This window comes from Plectropomus leopardus, chromosome 11 (assembly GCF_026936395.1).
Source record: "Plectropomus leopardus strain MGB_pleo_1.0 chromosome 11, ASM2693639v1, whole genome shotgun sequence".
Taxonomy (NCBI): domain Eukaryota; kingdom Metazoa; phylum Chordata; class Actinopteri; order Perciformes; family Serranidae; genus Plectropomus; species Plectropomus leopardus.
In genome coordinates this window covers 6369361-6390529 of record NC_142186.1, presented here as the reverse complement: position 1 = coordinate 6390529, position 21169 = coordinate 6369361, and the positions used below count along the sequence as shown (strand labels likewise).

The 21169-nt window shown below is 39.6% G+C and overlaps 1 protein-coding gene across 1 annotated transcript; it reads left to right on the top strand.

The window, feature by feature from the left end:
* The first annotated feature begins 6138 nt into the window (after positions 1-6138).
* On the top strand, positions 6139-10522 carry kcns2 (potassium voltage-gated channel modifier subfamily S member 2). The gene is made up of 2 exons (XM_042490726.2): positions 6139-6935; positions 7237-10522. The coding sequence occupies exon 2, from the start codon at positions 7239-7241 to the stop codon at positions 8676-8678; it is 1440 nt and encodes a 479-aa protein (XP_042346660.1). The 5' UTR covers positions 6139-6935; positions 7237-7238; the 3' UTR covers positions 8679-10522.
* The last annotated feature ends 10647 nt before the right edge of the window (positions 10523-21169 follow it).

Sequence of the window (21169 nt, the reverse complement as noted above, 5' to 3'; positions counted from 1 at the left end):
TCAGAGGTCAAGGGACCCCTGTGAAACGGCTGTGCCGTTTTTCCATTGCCAAAATTTAGCCTTACTTTGGACCATTATTCTTACTGAGAAGCTATGTGTAGTTTTCAATAGAATAGTTGATTATAGTTGATTCCCAAGGTGTTTTAGTTTGATATGATGCCGGTGTCATCACTCGAGCTTTCTAACTAAGCCCGGTACAGCCTCTTAAAGACAGGAATATTGAGTGGCCATTAACACAGTAAAAAGAAATTAAACGTGTTTATTACAACCTTAATCACATCACGATTAACATGTTAATGCTGACAACCCTAATTTTTTTTTATAATATATTAGTACCATTGTTTGATTAACTCATTAAAAACCTGGTCAGCATCAGTTTCCTTGTGTTAAGTTAAGATGCCTTTTACAAGCCACTAAAGCTTTTAAAACCTGAGAAAACTGGTTTGATTTCTTATAAAAACATGGCAAAAAAAGCGGTGAGCTACATGGTAAAAAATGTTCCACAAATTGCAAGAAATTAGGAAAAGGAACCAGAATTTTATTTTTTAAAGAGTAAATAAAAAATGTCCATAAATTATTATCATAATTATATATTTAAAATTGCGTGACAGGGAAATTTGTTTTTTTTCAATTTTCTTCTTTTTTTTAACCTTTCATTTTTTAAATTATTATTATTGCTTATTTTTAGGTAATTTTCTTGTAACTATTTACATTTTTTTGGCCTTGTCTTGCTAAGTTGCTCATTTCCTTCTCATGTTTTTTTTCTTTTTTTTCTCTTAAATCAATCCAATTTGCTCAAGGTTCAAATGGTTAAAGGATTTGAGTGCTGTTTCTGTCACAGGCTGTTTGTAATAGTTGAATAAACTAAAGTTGCCATAATAAAGTCAGACAGAAGGACTTCTTTGCAAAGCAAGGCCTTTCTTTCTAAGGTGGCTTGTTCAGGAACAAGCTATGAAGAATAGTTCCTCCTCCACAAAGCAGCACATTAAACTCAACCATGTGGGGGAAGAATGAATCAAAAGCTGCACGGTTCAATGAGACGCAGACAGTGAATAATCTGCAGATACTAGTCTGCTTTGCCCAAATAATTTAGAGCCAACAGCCTCAGTAATCCTGAACAAAGTCCTGATGACACTCATTGTTACAAACATCAAGCTTCTTCACCCACGCTAATGAAATCTGAGGAGGTGTATGTTTGTGGCATCAGAGATACCATTCAGGACTGATGGAGCTTGCAGAATGAGAAGACACCCATTATGTTCACCTAAATCAGATATCGCACACAGATAATGAACACTTCCCAGCAGGTAAAGGATAAACACTGACTGTAACCTATTAATCCTGAGAGCTCTGACATCTGAACGTCGTCCAGATGTTGCGCAGTAAAGGCACATTGCACGGGATTATAAGGCATTCCTACACAGTGAGAGAACATATGGAGAGAAATACTAAGCATTATACACATACATCAAATAATCTCAGTAAACAGAGGATGATACCCAGGCACTCATAATACGCTGCTGGTCGAGGGTAATGATAGACTAAATAGGATTATAATCATCACACAACGTTCCCACACAACCACAGATGGATCCCACAAGTTAATAATAAAAAGTCTGTGTATTCTGATCAGCAGAGATGGGTTCTGTTTGCTTTCAAGGATCTCAATGAGCTTCACAAATCCTATCTGCTGTGTGAGTGTGTAGAGGATCTGTAGAGGCCTGTGAAAAAATCTGTAATACCATACTGGGACTACCTGAAGAGCACAGGTTTTAGTTTTCATTAAACCCCCTAAAAGCATCCAGAATGAGGCGATGGGGTGTGTGAACACAACTGTAAAGACCTAATATGTATAAGCAATCTCATGGGCTTACACACTCATGTTAAGCTCTGATTGTTAGGAGGGGAAAAAATGTGATGAAATATTAATGTGTTGGCTGCCTGGGTGTAACAATCTGGGAGTGAAAGATCCTATTTAGGAGTAAATAGTTTCAGCGCTGTCTGCCGCCTGTGGTTATATCTCCAAATAAGTACTGCAATACAATACAGCAAGAGGGAAATTGCTTCCGATGATCCTAAATGTGTTTTCAAAAGCATCTAAAGCATGGTGTCTTTAAACAGGCTGGCCTGTAAATGACGACAGATAGGGGGGGCCGATCACAGGGGCGCAGCCTGAGGGAGCAATAGCTGCTATTAGAGCGTTCACTTCAGGTCCTCTCATACAGCAGAATGAAGCGATGGTGATAACCTTTGTCATGGCTACTTAAAAGTATGTGCTGGGACCAAAAATGGGCCATATTAGTCCTTTTTCTTTTCATATGCTCAAACACAGCAAAGCAATATTCTGTCTTCTTCTAGTGTAATGACTTTCAATCCAATCAACAGAACTACTGTTGGCATTGTACATTTCTGCAAACTGTGGGATATGTTACATATTTATGTTTCCTATGTAGCAGATACTAGAGTTGGGACTGTGTCACTGTCTTGCAAGTCACAAGCTGGTCTTAAGTCTTTGAGCTCAAGTCCTAAATCAAGTCCAAAATCAAGACTGACAAGTCAGAGACTAGGTTCCAAGTCCTAAACAAGTCATAATGCACTCCACCAAATTTTATACAGAGTATCAATATTTTAAATTTACAGAATTCATGGAAGCATTTTCAAATTTATATTTGTTTAAAACAAGTGTGAAAAAGCTACTTTGCTGACATGCTAATATTAACCTTGATTTGCTGTTTTTTGTACAACTTCAAATGTTGAACAAAGGTTCCAGTTGTGTCTCCGCCTATAATTTTTGTTTACTGAAATTTGTCTTTTATTTAACACTGTGTAATTTCTGACACTAAACAAAATCACCTCTTTTTTTCAACTGCCACTAAGAAAACATTAGTTTGTCATAATTCTCTCCTGCAACTTGATTACATGCATTAGTATTGGTTCAAACAAAGTGGATCTGAGGACTTTAATGTCGACTTGCTGGGAATTAATGTGTTAATATTAGTTGTTAATTCTGACAATGTAGAGAAATAAAGTAATGGGGCAACTCTTTGGGCTTTGAGGACGATATCAAGTATTTTAAAGTCAAAAGATTCAAGGTCAAGTGAAGTCATGAGTCAATGGTATTGAAATCCAAGTGGAGTTGCAAGTCTGTTTTTATTTTGTCCAGTCAAGTCTAAAATCGTCAAATCTGTGACTTGAGACTGCCTTGAGTCCATGCCTCTGGTGGATACACTGAAAATGTATATTTCTACATGTTGTTGGGTTTTTTAAAAAAAAAATTTAATGATATGTTGGGAAAACACTGTGGTTAAAATGGTTTTAGGTTTATGTAAAACCCCATTTAGTTAGGATTAGGAATACTTAGGAAAATGGCATAAACATAGCTAGGAATGCCCAGCCATCTCTCTTTTTTTTTAAAAAAAAAAAAAATCTGGTTTCATTGCTACAATCATGGTTGGTTGGATGTTGGATGTTGGTTTACTCCTCGGCAGCCGCCTCACTTATGCCTCACAGTCATCCACAATTGTCTTTGTTTATAAGGTAAGTATGAAATATACAAATTTAACATATGGTTTGCAGAATTGTACAATGCCAGCATTTTATTCTGGTGACAGGGCTGTAACCCAACAGCTTAGATTGAACTTATTCTAGATGCAATCAACAGTTTTCAACATCACACTTTCTTTGTTGCAAAATGCCTTCTGATAAAGAGATAACTGATGGTATACTAACAAGCATGTACCCAAGAGAATTTAAAGGCAGCTTTTGTCTGCAGCCACTATCACCTTCATTAGACGCATTGGGACATGTAAAACAAAACCCACAGCGCTTAATCAATACAAGCAAGGCTGTTCTGCAAGGCTGCAGCTTTAACACTGGCTTTATTGTTCAGCAAGATGGGGCTGTTAATGATGTTTCCACTGAACTGATAAAAAGAAATTCAGGTAATGGTGGAGATGGTGATGGTCAGTGTTGAAAGCAAATCTTTTTTTTTTTTTAATCAGACAGCATCATGGTTTTGTAGGGAGAGTTATTAAACTGCATTTCATGAGAGGAGACGTTGGCATTCGTTAAATGTCATAATTCTATTGATCCACGCAGCATGACAGTGAATGTGTGTGATCAATGACCAGAGACTTGCCAATCAATAGTAACCTTTACATGAAAGCAGTGGTCCCCACATCTAACATTTAACACTTTTACAAAAACAAACAAACATACCAAAAAAACACAAAAAAACCCTGCAGTTTCTATGGCACCCAATAGTTTTAAGTGTATTAAATAGTAACACTAAATTGATTTAAGACATAAAGTTTGGAGATGACTTAAGGGAATGGATGACAATGCCGCTATCTATTGCTACAATAAAAAATATATAATATCAATCAGTAACTTATCACAATAATTCACAGTGTTCCACAGCAAAATGGTTCGACACACTGGACACACAGCTGACAACATTTTACTGGAAAAACAAAAATTCCAGAATAAAGCTGACAGCATTACAGCCATTAAAAGCAGCAAATTCCAACACTTCAAGCAATCAATTACTACACCTCCACCATCTCCACCACCCATGGCTTGATATGGAACAAACTGAATGCCATAGTAATCACAGACCCACAGCACCTCTCCTCAGTGACACAATCAAACACCACTTCTGCTTCAAAAATACTGCGATTTCCACAACTCTGACAGCTGGATAGAAAGTCAATAACATAAAAAAAAAACATGTCACCTTCTGCAAAAACACCCATATGGCACAATCCAGACTTCACGGCAAAAAGATAACCTCTAATAGGCACTTAAGGGAAAGAAAAGAAATTACAAACTTCCATCGCATTTTTTGCCATGACACTTTGCTACTATTCCAACAGCTTATTGACATGAAAAACAACAGTCCTTACTATATGTCCAATTAAAACATTCAACCAAGAGATAGAGATATAGCTAAACATATACCAAACACACGCCTGGAACAATAACTACTGTTAGATAGCAACAATAAAACTGAATAAATAAATAAATAAATAAATAAATAAATATCCTAAACATACACACCAATAACCACTTTTGGAATAAAAACTGTAAGAACACCTTCAGCATGTCTAGGAATACTAATGAAAAGCTAATACAATATAAGATAATTTACAGAACACATCACATAGCACATAATGGGATTTACTCAACATGACTGACGGCTACCATCCCACGTTCTGGCTCTGTCCACCAACACAATATATCTGGGGAGAAAAAACTGCCACATTATCCCTATTTCTTGGCTTTAGCATTTCATGATCCCCTATCCTTATGCATACCCAGAGATCTGAAAATACTCAACACACGTTCAGAAAAAAATCACAATACCCCTACTTGTGGCCCTAAATATTACCAAGAAAACAATACTAAACCAGAAAAAAAATCAACATCTAACAATGACTGGATCTTCTAACATGACAGATATTGATGGAACAATAATCAGCCTTGCAAAAAAAGGAAGAAAACAAAACAGTTCAATAAAATATATTCATAAATTCTTAGATCAATCCTGTTGCAGGTGAGGTAATGCCACAACTCAAGTATGAATTTAAATGGGTTAAAGTGCGGAAGTGGGATAACATGTATTTGTATGTGGGAGTGTTAATAAATGACCTTTCTTTTCTTTTTGCCTTCTGTCTTTCCTCTTATTTTACATTCAATTTAATGACTTTTGTCCAAATAGTTTTGCCTTGTTTATTGAATTATCTATTTATTTTTCTTCACACTGCGTTTTCTGTATCCTTTTATAAATCAGTGTCATCTGTTATCCCTTTTGTACTTGATGTCCATACTGTCTGAATAAAAGAGACAATTTCATAAATAAAGTTTAGATGAAAACTTCTCAATTGTAAAACACGTGCATGTCTACTGTGAGAATAAATATCAGCGACGATGTCATCGGGGTTATTTGGGTTTAGAGACTCGCAGTTTTAACGCAAATCCTGCATTACAAACTTAGGAGGTAAGTTTCTAGGCAGGGAAGGTCTGATCAAAGACACAACTGAGTTGCATCATGGGAACTGTAGGATCCAGATTCATCTTTGGAGCTTGATTTGACAGTAGAGATTTAAAGTTAGGATATCCCTGCTGCACAGATCTTGACCAGTTTCCCAAAATCTGCTCTTGTGAGAGCTTCAACTTTGTTTATATTACTCTTTAGAACTTTCTCTGGCAGCTTGTAATCTTATTATATGATATTATAATAATGTTTGCCCAATCTCCCATAGCATTACTGCAATATATAGTGACATGAAGCTTATATTTTCAGGCTATTTTTACAGTTCGTTTATTTTTTCACCTGATGTCGTGTCAGTGCTTTCTGTGTGTGCGTTAGTTGGTGGCTCCCTCTCTGATGCGCCTCGCCCCTGATGCTGAGATCACTTCGGGAGGGCGGTGCGAAGGGAGAGCTACGTGTTGCTGCGCAGCAACAGATAGAAAGAAGAGAGACAGAACGAGAGAGAGAGAGAGGAATTCCCTCGCACAGCCAAAAGCGGCTGCCAGGGCGTGTATCAGATCCTATGGCTCCCAGTCTTCACTGTTCTGAATGTAGCTGCTACCTGTAACTGAAGGAGGCGTAAAACCCGGTGGATGCAGGATGTAAGGACCACCAGCTACAACAACAAGCCTTCGGGTATATTTGAGAAAGGACCATCATTTTTTTTTCTGTCTTGAGGCAGCATCATACTTGAAATCGCGTCTACTCCCTTTGGAGGACACTTCCTCTTCTTCTCTTCAAAACCAACCTGAAAGAGACGCGACTGTCTGGACTCCAAGGGGGACTGGGGTCTCTTTAGTTATCATAGGACCACAACTTGGCCACAAACTACAACATGCGATCACCGGAGTGGAAATGCGGAGTCTTCTCTTAGGGGGATTCAGTGAACTGGCAGCGCTTTAAAGTAAGTTCATTGTTCTTCCGTGCGCTTTTGTTTCCAAGAAGCCAAATATTGCTCCTCGTAAAATTGTCTCCGATTTGGCATAAGGCACATGGTTGTAACAAAAGGACATGTTGTCTTTTATTCTAAAAAGCATTAGAAATTATATTAAATTAAAAACAACTCCCTTTCTCCTTTTGTTTCTCGCGCTCTCTGGATGTGCGTGCCTCTCTTTGTACTGGCTGTCTCTTTGTGTCAACGCGATTTTGTCTGTCTCTTTCTTTCTCTCTGTGCGTCGTGCGTCTATGTGTGTCCCCCACTCCAGATATGACAGGTCAGGCCCTGGGGAAACCAGGCCGCGGGGCTCACATGGATGACAACGCCGCCATCCGCATCAACGTGGGCGGCTTCAAGAAGCGTCTCCAGTCCGACACGCTCTCCAGGTTCCCCGAGACGAGGCTTGCGCGCTTACTCCACTGCCAGTCCAAAGAGTCCATCCTGGAGCTGTGCGACGACTACGACGACACAGAGAAGGAGTTTTACTTCGACAGGAACCCGGCGCTCTTCCCCTACGTGTTGAATTTCTACAACACGGGGAGGCTGCACGTCATGGCGGAGCTGTGCATCTTCTCCTTCAGCCAGGAGATCGAGTACTGGGGCATCAACGAGTTCTTTATTGACTCCTGTTGTAGCAGCGCCTACCACTGTAGGAAAATGGACCAGGACCGGGAGGACTGGGAAGACAGGAGCGATGAAGGAAGCACCACATCATCTTTTGACGAACTGTTGGAGTTTTACAGCGACGCCACCAAGTTTGACAAGCAGCTGCTCGGGAGCGCACGGAGGCGCGTGTGGTTAATGCTGGATAACCCCGGCTATTCTGTGGCCAGCCGCATCATCAGCATCCTCTCCATCCTGGTAGTGCTTGGCTCCATCGCCACTATGTGCATGAACAGCATGAGCGAATTCAGCCTGTTGGACAGCGAGGGACAGCCCACAGAGGATCCGCGTTTTGAGACTGTGGAGCACTTTGGCATCGGCTGGTTCACTCTGGAGCTGATCGCCAGGTTCATGGTGGCGCCGGATCTTCTGCATTTCTTTGAGCACCCGTTAAATATAATCGACTTAGTGTCCATACTTCCGTTTTACCTGACTCTCCTCATAAACCTGGTTGTGGAGAGCAGCCCGGCTCTGGCCAACCTTGGACGTGTTGCACAAGTGCTGAGGCTGATGAGGATTTTCCGCATCCTGAAGCTCGCGCGCCACTCCACGGGGCTGCGCTCCCTGGGGGCCACCCTCAGGAACAGCTACAAAGAAGTGGGCCTGCTGCTTCTCTACTTGGCTGTCGGGGTGTCGTTTTTCTCCGTCATGGCTTACACAGTGGAGAAAGAGGACAGCGATGATCTTTCCACCATCCCGGCGTGCTGGTGGTGGGCCACTGTCAGCATGACCACCGTCGGGTATGGAGATGTGGTACCGGTGTCCATAGCGGGCAAGCTGACCGCGTCGGCGTGCATCCTGGCCGGGATTTTAGTAGTTGTGCTTCCGATCACGCTCATTTTCAATAAATTCTCTCTTTTCTACAAGAGACAAAAACAGCTGGAGATCGCCATGAGAAGCTGTGATTTCGACGAGGGGATAAAAGAGGTGCCCTCGGTCAACCTGAGGAACTATTACGCACACAAAGTCAAATCCCTCATGGCGAGCTTGTCAAACATGAGCCGGAGTTCACCCAGTGAACACAGTCTGAATGAATCCATACACTGAAGAAGTTAAATGAAGGACACCCGGTCAGCTTTGGGTGACATTTACATTCAATGTGGCTGCATGGGGAGCTGTCCAGGGTGCTGAAAGCTTTGGCTCAACAGCCCACTTCCTCCCACTGATGTCTGACTGTTTGCCTCTCTGTAGCTCAGTGCAATAATGTGTTAATCTGTGTGTCAGTCACAATGAGAAAGTAAGTAAATGTACACGACAGCCTGACTATGATATTTCACTGTGCATTATTATGGCCCCTTCACCAAATAGGCCAATCTGACCACATCAGATGAAAAAGACAGAAAATGCTGTAGTTGTTTGCAGTCCTAGACGGTGTCACACTGTAGTCCATCCTCCAGCTGTACTTGTTGTGATCCAAATGTGTCTGAAAGTAACTCCAGCTGTATCTCCTTTGAAAGAGTGTTGATGTGAAATTGTTCTGTGCAACAAAAGAACTTCAGATGTGTAGTTAAAGCAAACTGTATTAAAGAAAAACAATGCACAAGACACTTCTTCATGTTTTTCATGTGCAGAGCGAGGGTCTTTAATGTCTTCCTAAGTGTGTTTCAACACAAGTAAGCCTGAAGGGGGAAAGAGGGATTTATAGAAGTGACTGACACAATATCTAAAACAGTCTGACAGGCATAGCAACAACCATTCAGAGCTGACATGTTGAATACACTTACTCAGAGGATTTGATTTTTTTGGCATTTTTGGCAATGTTATCACCATTTCAGTTGACAAAAACAGCTGTTTGTTGTCAGTCAGTATGTTTAACCTGCACATTAATTATAGTATACAGTATACAGTACAGTTAGTTAAAATACTCCAAATATATTGATGAATAAAAACCTAAAGAAAAAATATGCACTGCCGTCCAAAATCATCGTTAGCAAATTTAATCATAATCACAAATCAACTAAAAAAACAAACAAATATTTATTATTATTACTCCTGGGTGTAGTGTTACTGTGTACTGCTGTTCTGGTGTGGTTTGTCCAAGTCATGTTGCCGTAACCGAGCAGAAGCTGCTCGACTGCTGTTTGTAGGTACAATTAATGTCAAACACTGTACTGTCTCTCTATTTTCTATTACTTTCAAATGTATTAAAAATTAAAAAGCTGGATGTAACATGGATCTTATGACGATTATATCACTGTTGACAGTAATAGTTTTTGTTATGTGTTAGGATGTCATACCAAATGTCATAAAATGGTCATAAAAAAACATAGTATAGTATGTCATAAAAATTCCAATTGTAATAGTTAAATGTTTCATTTAAAATGTCATAAAAAAATCAGCTTGTGCAATATTTCCATGTAGCTGTCAATCATATGTTGGCTCTCTAAAATAGCACTCAGTCATTAAAACTTTTTAAACCCACATCTAAATTTTTGTTTCAAAATGCTCAAAGATGGTCTATTTCCTCTCAAGTTTGTAGAACTTTCTCCTGCAGGATTTTGGTCGCAGACCGTGTCAGTTGAAAATTGTCGCTGTCAGTGATAAATGGGTAATAAGTCATTAGTGCTTAACTAAATTAGCTTACTACTTTGGCGAAATAAATTGGTATAAAAACAATATTTTAACAACAAAAAATAAAGTGGAAGCTCTCAGATGTCCCTCACACCCCTTAAAGGTGCAAAATGGTTTAGTCCACCCCTGCACTTGGATTTGTCTCCAAATGCAGATAGAGCCAAATGATTGACTGCTTACACTGCTCAAGCACCCTTGTAGACTGTCATGAGAGAGAAAGGAAAGGCATTGAAAGCAAACTGACTTTGTAAATAAATAAATAAAAAGGTTTGTGATAGAGGTATGGATCAAGAGAGGAAGAGGAGGGGGCCCACAGAAACTGCTTATGCATGGGGCCCAGAATTTGGTGCTACGCCCCTGGGTATCATTGGTAGCAAAAGCAGACTGTCACCAAAGAAGAAGTTACTCTTTTTCATGCTTTTTGCACACTGCTGCATATACAGTACCTCAAAGGAGAACTGAGTAGAAAATAATTAAAACACAAGGAAAGGTGTTTCTTCCACTGCCTAGTGAGAATGCAGTAAACAGATACAGTAAAGACATTTTCTCATTGTTACATTTCATTTGAATCTTTTATTCTATAAGTAATTTGTCTCCTTGTCAACAGCCTGTAACCTTAGAAGATGAATGGTGGAGGCAGCCTGCAAATACTTGCTATTAGTTCTCAAGGTGTTTAGATAAAGTTTTCTCATTCCACTGGGACAGAGGGAAGTTTTTTCACCAACAGCTCTCTCACTCGATGCAGTTGCAGGAACACAACAGAGAGCACTCACTAAGTGGCATTGATTTCAGTTCAAAGGAAAAAGAGCCATTTGACACAAGTGCACAACAGCTCTAAAAAGTCAATTCTTTTGTCGTCTAATATGTCTGTACAGTTTACTGCATCAGTTACAGTTTTTGATTTAAGAAGCATTTCATTTTTGAAGGTGGCTTTTAAAATGGTTTCTATATAACAGATGGGCGTTATTATTTGGAGCTGAATCTCATCCAGATAGCTGTGATTAGAAAGAAAACAGCACGGCTGCACCTTCATCACTGTCAGAGGTTTGTTTTACCAAAGTTACAGATAATTCATGCATTTATGCACATTTCAGTGACTTCAGCAATCAAACTAATATGCTCTAGTAGTTGAGGAGTAATTTGAAATTCTTTGTCTCTAAATTAATAAGAGCAGACAGACACTAGTATTGAGAAGCAGAAGTATTGTACATATTGGCACTCACAGCTAATTAGCTGGAGTGTACAGATTGCAGCCCAGTGGATGTCACCTGCAGAACAGGAACTCCCAAAGGAACCCCAGAGACATAAATATATAAATTAAATCTCCTGCACTGGAAAATGCATTATTATATACATTCCAAACACTCTGTGAACACAAATGAGCTCTTGGGTGCACATATAAAATCACAAATGTATTAGAACGTGGAGGCTTGGTTCATTCACTGGAGAATAACTGAGTGACACAGGGGTAATTTTAATGCACTTCAGCAACAAGGTCATGCTCACTTGAAAAATTACTAATGAGAAATTCACATATCGCAGGTTGTTTTTCAAAGTATTTCTAGGGAGCTCATTTGAAATAATATTTACCCTCAGAGGCCAATTATATCAGTCTCCTTTTGTTTACGCCTAAGCCTTTAAAGGCTTTTCCCCCAGGAGTGGCTCCAAAACACCACGCAGCGCCAAACTAGCATGGAAAAAATCAGTAAATGAGTTCACAGTGACAGTGGGTGACATTTATACATATCAGCAGAGGCATAAAAACAGAACAGAAGTCAATATTTTCCATCTAAGGAAGATGGATGGAATTATAGAATTTGGAAGATTGAAATGTACTTAAGGAGAGTGGATGCATTAGAAGTAAGATTTGGGCAGTGTCATCCAAGTCCAAAAGTCAGGGCTTTGTGTCTGTGTGTGTGTGTGTGTGTGTGTGTGTGTGTGTGTGTGTGTGTGTGTGTGTGTGTGTGTGTGTGTGTGTGTGTGTGTTGTGTGTGTGTGTGTGTGGGTCACTGTGACTTCTGAGGAGGAAGATGGAGATGTCTGGCCCCTCCATTGCCTCCTTTGACTCGCCTGTATCATTACCCTCTGACTGTGGTGATAGATGTAAGCAGGGCCCAGGGCCTGTCTGGCACACAGCTGAGTACAGATGGCAGCTCAGGTCATTAGAGGAAGGCCATGGCAGAAAATCTGCTGTCCTCCTTCACCCTAGTAACCAGCAAAGCTTGAAATCCAGTTTATCCATTTCTTTTGATCATTAAGACCCAAATTTGTGACTCATCTTGCATAAAAAAAAAGAGCGCACTGGGGAGTTTTTAAAAAATTGTCTCGCATGAAATCATCAAAGCTTTTAGAGGTGTGCTTTATAATCAGGGCTGGCTAATTGTTTTATTATTAATTACTGAATCTAAAGAGTTCTTTTTGATTTAAAAAAGAGGGTAATTTGTGTTGGGTTTTTTTTTAATTGCTGTGATCAAAGACAAGATGAAGATCCTGAGAAGATGCTGAAAATGAGGGGAGAATATTGAGCTTATTAATGCCGAGCTGACAGGAGAAGAACTAAAGGGTGTACGTGCTTTCATGTGTAGTTGCGTGCATGTGTGAACGTACTGTACACAACCATACCAGACAGCGTGCCTAATGGGGAACTTATTGAAGCTGGCAGCACAAGCGTCATCTTCAGTCTGCTCTGCATCGGTGATATAAAACTCTGTTACTAAGCAGGCGATCCGTGTTGTTGCACATTACCATCTGCTACTATCCCTTTGCTTTAAACAGTGTGGGAAGATTGGATCTTTTCCGTGTGCTTGTTTCTCCCCCTTTCTGCCTCTTCCCACCATGTCTGATCTGCGGATATCTCCAAAAATAATCTCTCATTACATGGATCATGGCTTAGCTAATTAGCACCTACAGATCTGATGCAAGTGCAGAATGCAGGTAATGCCGAACAAGGATGGCTGATCACATTCCTTCGTGCCGCCATTAGAGAATCTAAATCAAAGCTATGTTGGAATTTTTCTACATGTGACTTTTGCATTATTCATTGATTGAGTGATTTATTTTTCCAACTAATTCTTTATTTCTAATGGGCATCTTTTTTCTTTAATTTAGATTGAGTAGAATTTTGTGCTGACTTGCCACAAGTAAAATTACAAGAAATATTATGATGAAAGATCTAAAGCCATTTTTTAGAACAAGACTAATAGTCTACAGCCATGCAACTGCCTTATGAGGCCCTGTGGTGCTTTGAGCTAAATGCTACTGTCAGCACGCTAAAAAGCTCACAATCATAATGCCAACATGCTGATGTGTTGCAGCTTTTCTTTTTTGGTCTACTATGTTCACCATCTTCAGCCCACTCACCAGAGGAAAATGTTGGTGTCTGTCTGGAAACCACATATATACATTTGTTCATTTGATCATATTAATATTGCTAAAGTGACGAAGTATATGAGCTGACTTTGTCATTGGAAGGTGTAGGGGATGGTGGATGGCGTGTCACCTAAAAAAGAGGCTTGCCAAGCTTCAGACCACTGCAGACCACTGTTGAAGTCCAACAAACAAAAGCAGTTGTGATTTAGAGAGTCATTGCTGTATTTCCAACAGCATTTTAGGCACTAAATGTGGGTGTTATGTAGCGATTGAAACATTGCTGCTTTGCCTAACGGGATTTCCCCCCAAAATCATGTATTTTAAGCCAAAACATTTTTTTCCTAACTATAAACAATGTTTTTTGTGCCACAACCTAACCACACATTTACCAGTGTTGTTGAAACATAAACTTTCATCGTATCACCTACATTATGTCATGCAAATATAATGAATACATGGTTTGCAGAAACATACAATGCCATATTTGTTTTTCTGTTTGGATTGTCATCTTTTAGCGTGCTAGTGTGCTACCATTGCAAATTAACACTTCCCTCAAAGCTAATGGGAATTAAATTAGCTTTGGAGGTATAGCTGTCAAGATATTTCAATCAAAACCACAAATGTGAGCCAATGCTAGATTAATGTCAATAGAGTACATTGTCGGTGAGCCATGAATGTCTGGGGGCCAGATCCAAAATTTTGTAATGAGATACAGAGATTAAATCTACCTCTGCACCCTTTTCAGAGTTTTTTTTTTTTTAATTAAAATTATTATTATTATGTGGGACAACCATGTTAAACAAAATATTAGTGTTATTACATACTTTAAAATGCATCTGGAAGGGGACTGCAGGTAAAGCCCTTCACCAGACCAGGGTGCTTGATCAAAAAATTTCTGAAGGACAATAATTTTAGACAAATGACACCATTAATGCTCCTTCTTTTTAATGCAGCACTCTGTCTGCTACCATTAAGTGACTCACCCAGAGAGACAGATGTTTTTGGATCTAAATCACAATAGTGTTCTCACAGAATTTTAATGGATAGCACAAAATGGCCCAATCCAACACTTAGAGAGCACTACCCTTCCAGCTACAAATGACTTTTATGAAAATCAACTCCCAGATTTATATTGAAACTCCACATCTAGACCCGTTGAAACAGCCTGAAAGGCTAGAAATGCATTTTTTGTACTCAACAGCCAAGAAGGGTAATGGTGTACTTTAACAGTTTTGTTTGGATGGCACAGAGGCAGCAGTAGGCACAAAACATTTTAATTATAGGAGCCCATACTAAGTGCAAGCAGAGGAACTGAAAAAACGAACTGAATGTGTGCAAGTTGGACGCCTCAGTGATTTCACAAAACTTTACATCTAGGAAAGCTTTGTTAACCCTTACATTACCAAATGAGCTTGATACTTTTCCTGTGAGAGCTATAACAGAAGAAAAAAACATTGTCCTGTAGTGTTTGCTATAGTTTTAGTAACTTTCTTCAGGTTTTAGCACCTTACCCAAGGGCAGATTTCCATTTCTGCTCATTTCCTGGATTGCATGAGCTTAGAGGTTTTACACGACCATCTAGCCCCAGCTTTGCTTTCCAAGCAGTCATTTCATTTCACACATCTCTGACTCATCAACTTCTATGGACTGCATTGGACAAGTAGTCCACAGTGTACATGTCAGAAATTACAAGTGGGACCGAAGCCTACAGTATGTTGAGACTAATTTTTTTCAACAGATTATCTGGAAAGAAGGATATATGCAATTTTCCCCTTTAAAGCCCTTCAAGAACTAAAGTATAATTCTGCACACACAGACCAAGATCAGCTTTCTTATTACTGTGCTTCATGCATGAAATCATCCAGGTCTGAAAAATGGTCTGGCAAGGAGAGATACACACACACATAACGACAATGCATCTTTATCTGACTGAGATGTTTCTTTTCATAATTTACACATTTATTTCTGTAATTGGAGCGTGACTCACTGTATTTCCGTAACAGCTAAACCAGAGGCCCTGGAGGAAACAAAAGGAGATGATGGTTACCTCATGAGGACTGAGAATGAAAAAGCGTCTCTGTATGTAGTGACCCTGTAACCCTGGCCGGTGGCTCAGAGGAGAGGCAAGATATTGGTCATGCACAGTGTCTGAAACCCCCGTGTCAATTAAAAAAAGTTTCCTAAAGTCCTGAATGGTGTTGTGAAGGAACTTTCATGCCAACACACACCGCCATCACCACAACGCACGCACAGCTCAGAGTAAATTGAACCATGGGTCCTCCTCAGACTCTGCTGCTCCCACAGGTGATACACAGAGTCAGACAGACTCAGATTGGATCCATTATTACGCTTGGATGAGTGGCAGGGGGTCAAGACCAGAGGATAGGCACAATCAGTCTTTTCCAAACTTTAAAGTGAGAGAAGAAAGGTTTGGCAGGCACTACAGATCACTAATCTGTGGATCTTTGTGGGTAATGTGTTTGTGTGGCTATGAATTCCATGTACATGCATTTGTGTTTACTTGTTTGTGAGTGTGTCATTATTTCCCTCTGGAATCAATTTCCTCTAGGATGTACCAAGGACAGCAGTGTAGACAGTTTGATTTATAAAGCTTGTGGCAGTCCACCTGAGCCCAGTGGGATGACGTCAATAATACCTTGAAAGCCCTGATATCTCAAGGTGCGTAATTCTGGAGAAAAAAAAACAATTATGTGGAAGGTTCTGCAGCAATAATACAAGAAATATGAGTGGGGTTGGAGGACTATCAAACTGGATTCAACTACAAGGCTCATGACACTGCTGAGAGTAATGAAAAATCTCTGCAAGATTGCACAGAGGCAATAATAGCATTCATGTAGTTAAAAACAAAAAGGCAAAATGATTTACATGAGTCAGGGCCACAGGCAAAAAGAAATATATGATTCTATTCAAGTGGAGGCTAAGCGGAAGAAAAGGCAAGGATAAAGATCCTGGATCAAAACAAAAATTCTCTTGTTAGTGGAATGTGTCATCTGTGCATCTGTGTCAGGAGACAATGTACAACATGTGAGGAACTGTGTGAAAACTGCTTTCTAAAAGTAGCAGGGGCTGTGAATACATATTGTGAGAAATGATGCAAATATAATAGCACAACGAGTCTTTTTCTTTCTTAGAACTGCAGCCCCACTCCCTTTTTTCTCCTCCATTCTCCCCCTTTTACTCCATCGATCTTCTTGGATCATCAACTCGCTAAATACTAAAGGCTACACTCATCCCCCTATAGTATTGGGGAATGGTGATAATTGCCTAATTTGTTATAATTGCAGTGCTGTACCTTGTCTAGTGTGGTTAATTGCCTTTGAAATCCACCTGGTGTTAGAATTATATTGTGCAAAGTGCTGCAGCCACTCTGGGGGGACTGCACTGTCTAAATTAAACTGATTATGGAAACAAACTGAGCTTCAGCTTGCTGCTGTGGAGTGGTCCTGTGTTTATTGTTTTAGCTAATCTCGGGGTAGCTCGTGGTGGAGGAGGTTTGTATACTAAGGTAAAGGTGGAGGTGCTTGGCATTCCCTCTGACAGATAAATGATGGCGATTGGACATCTGGGGTTTCTCCTGTTAGTATAAATGACAGAGTGTTAAACAGCACTAACCAGTTGCAATTCAGGCAGTTTAAAGGTCTAGTGTGTCAGATTTAGGGGCCTCTGGTGGCACAGATGGAATATAATATTCCTAACTATGTTGTCATTAGTTTATAATCACCCAAAAATAAGAATAGTTTTGTTTTAGTCACCTTAGAATGAGCCATATATTTTACAGTAGCCCAGAACGGACAAATTAAATGCTGTTTCTTGATAGGCCCATTCAGGTTTTTGCATTGGCCTCAGAAGTTCTCCTATGCTTGGAACACTGAAGATACACCAAATCTTACACACTGGACCTCTGAAGCAAAAAAAAAACAAACAAAAAATTGTTACACATGAAAAAAAACATATATATAAACACAATGGAGCACTGGGATCCCTAAATTTAATGCTAGTTTGTACAAAGTACTTTTTCTCTTCAAACTTACATTTTACTCTATAATTTCCACTTGTTGATAGTTAATTCATTTAAATTTCTACCACCTAACTTTTGCAGATCAGTCTTACATAATTATCAGCTTGTGATTCATACATAGTGTTCTTGAGTGGCCCACGTCTCCCTTTGCTGCCATGCAACTCCATTGTGCTACCTGTGGGCAAACAACCAAAACTGTCTTCAATATGAGAGGAGGACACATATCTAGGAAAGAGTGAAGCACACTTCGGCAAGGGAACTAAAGAATGTATAGAAAATGCAAAAGCCAGGCATATTGGAAAGATTAAGAGACGCATTATGTTGAAAGCAATGAAAGGTGAAAAACCACTCTCGATTCAAGTGATAGGATTCACTCACCAGGAGCATTTTTGAAGGGGATGTGTGTGATTCAGCTACCCAAGATGAAAGCGAGACCAGCTGGGAGACACTGCGTCTTGTTTATCATTATTCCACTGAGGCAACATGGGTGTGAATCTGAGAAAACAACTGAAGAATACAGATGGATGGCTTCCCATTATGGATCATTATAGCTTCCTGTGGGCCAAATATCTGCTAATGTGAGTGTGTAATGGTACTGTGGGTTTTTATTGTGCTTATTATATTTTTTATGGGGGTTGTGGCAGTTTGAAAGTTGTTAAAGTGGCTTTATGTGGTTATTCATAAACATTATGTCTGTTTAATAGCCAGATAAACCCATACCACAAATCACAATTGTCACTGGAGTCAAAATATAGGAGCAGCAGTCCCATTATTTACCTGAAAAAAAGTGCATAGCAGGGAAGTGCACGGTCACATCTAAGTTTAAAATGTCAGCTTCCAAGCTCTGTCAGATCAAATGGAATCAGTGGTGAGGAAGAAAACGGAGCAATGGAGGGAAAGAGGCAGAGAGATTTGCTCACCTCAGACACTTCAAATCTATTAGTCTGGGCTGCGTGTCGACTCCAATTGAGCAAACACACCTAAGCGAGACTCCATTGTGCCCCACAGAGACTACCACTGCTTGGCTGGTGCGTCTGTGTGCACACATCTGAATACACGTGTTCTGCTTTCAGATGAAGTGTCTCCCCTAACAACCTATCTGGATTCCAGTCACATCTGTGTGTGCAGCGATGCACCGAATAGGCACCTATACCCCAGACTGTGCCGAGGCTTATGGAGGGTGCAGTGGAGTGAAGACACAACAGCAGGACCTTTGCGGTCCTTTGAGCAACCCGCCTTCGGGGGGGAGGGGACTTCCAGGATGCTCTGGCCTGAGCTCTTGGGAGGAAGCGACGCTGCCACTGTGAAGCAGATGGAGGCGATAGCTTTCTGGAGAAATGTCACACCAATATGCCTTGCGTAAAAGATTGGATTCCCCTGTATCTATTAGAGCCATTGGGGACTGATGCATCATTTGGAGGAGCTCATTACTCTTTCATGGACGCTTCTCAGCCCTGGAAACACACACACACACACACACACACACGCGTACACACACCTTTCCCCAGTGCAAAAGAGGACTCTCACACATTCACACATAAGGTCAGCATCAATTAAGCTTCTCAGTATTGTGGAGATGGTGATGGATGGTTGATATTTCCTCAGAAAGCATTCTCTGTTGTGGATGCCAGGAAAAGGATTTCCTCCATCACTCAGCCATGAATCACTTTTTTTTGGTATCCAAAGGCATGAATCTGTTTGCTTCTGTCTGGTGGTGCCACTGGGCTCTAACCACAACAAAGAAAATGGCATCTGAGTGGGTGTGGAGTTAATGACTTTCTGTCAGTGATGATATGGAGTAGACAAAGACTCATCTCCCCCTTTAGACCTGATAGGGAAGGAGCAAAGGCAGGAAAAATATAAGGTATAGTCCTCTATTACTATGATCTGTCTTTTATCTTTTCAAACACTTCTCTTAACATATATAGCTTTTCCACTTTCCACTTTATTTTCGCTGTTTACTCAAATAATGGTTCCTTTTTTCTTTTTTATCTTCCATATATTAAAGGGGAAATTTATATATAAAAGAGCACACATTCTTAAGCTTGTATGATATGTTATGGGACATAAAGGAAAAGACCACAGTGTTGTTGCTTTACTGTCTTTAACACACCATTTAATTTGCCAAAGACAAATGCTATCACAATCTCAGAATAGCAGCTTTGGACCCAAATGCAGACTGAAAAGAGGGGGCAGACAGATAATAGAGTGATTTTTATTTATATATAAAAAAAAAAACTGAAAAAATACAGCAGGAGCAAATTCAAAAGAAAACCATGAACACCAAAAATAAACTGAGAAAACAGGCAGGACTTCTTAGCACAAAGAATGACAACAAATTTACAAAGCACAAAGAGTAAGACACGGGTACATATACACAGAAAACTAATCACAGAAACAAGACACAGCTGGAGTAGTCTGCACGGGCAACAGAAGGGAAACAAAGGATTGGCTGAAAAGAAGGGTGTGGCAGGGAACTCTGGGGTGAAGCAAACAAGACTTATACAAGACAGGTGTGCAGGGAAGACTCTGGAAACAGGGAAGGACTAACAAGACTGGCAGAAGGCAGGTGTGTCAGAAAAAAAGGGGCAAAGTAGGAAATAACACAAGACATGACTTTTTTTGATCTTTTTTCAGATACATTTAATTTAAAAAAAAGAAAGATGAAAGATGATCATTTTAGTATAATATCTGAAACAGCTACAAACAACCAAATAAAAAGAAAAGAACATAAAACAAAAACTAATACAGACAATATTAAAATGTATAAGATTCAAACCATACAGATTATTTGTTTCTATCAAATACATTTTTTCCAATTATTTGAGAGGTCTTGATAGCTTTCTTATTTGTTGTTATTTTAGAAAAAGAGTCAAGGAGATAGTATTGTAATATAACACAAAACAAATGGATATTGAGAGTAATCTGCAGCACTTTAGCTTTGTGGATGTGATATTTTCCAACAACCCAGCTAACAATTTTTGGTTCTAAAAAAACGGTACAATGCAACCAATGCAATGTTTTGACATTTTAAGCTGCAAACTTTCTCTTAGTTCCCAAAATATTTTTCTTAAAGTTAGGGTAATATTCTTTATTAAAATCCAAAAAAATGGTAAGAATGTTCTGTAATCTTAGTCCTCAATAAAATGTACTGAATGTTGCTTTGAAAGTGTTCTTCCTTTCTTCTGATGTAACATTGTGGGAACGTTTTATTAAAGAACATTCACTGATCTGTCATCTCTCGACATCACCAAAACATCCTCAGAAAGTTGCAGTTATGAGGTTTTGTCTCAGTTAGCGTTTAACCTTGAACTGACATTATTTGCAATGATAAACATCTTTGAAACATTTTTTGAGCATTAGTTTAAAATGTTTTCTTTAAACCATTGTCGCAACTTGTAGGTTACCTTGTGGGAACGCTCCCTGCTAGCTGAGAAAAAAGACATGTACACAAGTCATGACACTTGAAATTTACTTTGCAGAACAAAACAGAAAATAAACTACAACAGCCTAAGGATCATTTCATAAACTACTGCCGTTTGTTCTTCTGCAGGTGTCT

What these genes read in the sequence shown, in the direction of transcription:
- kcns2 (XM_042490726.2), top strand. Translation starts at nt 7,239, where the DNA reads ATGACAGGTCAGGCCCTGGGGAAACCAGGCCGCGGGGCTCACATGGAT.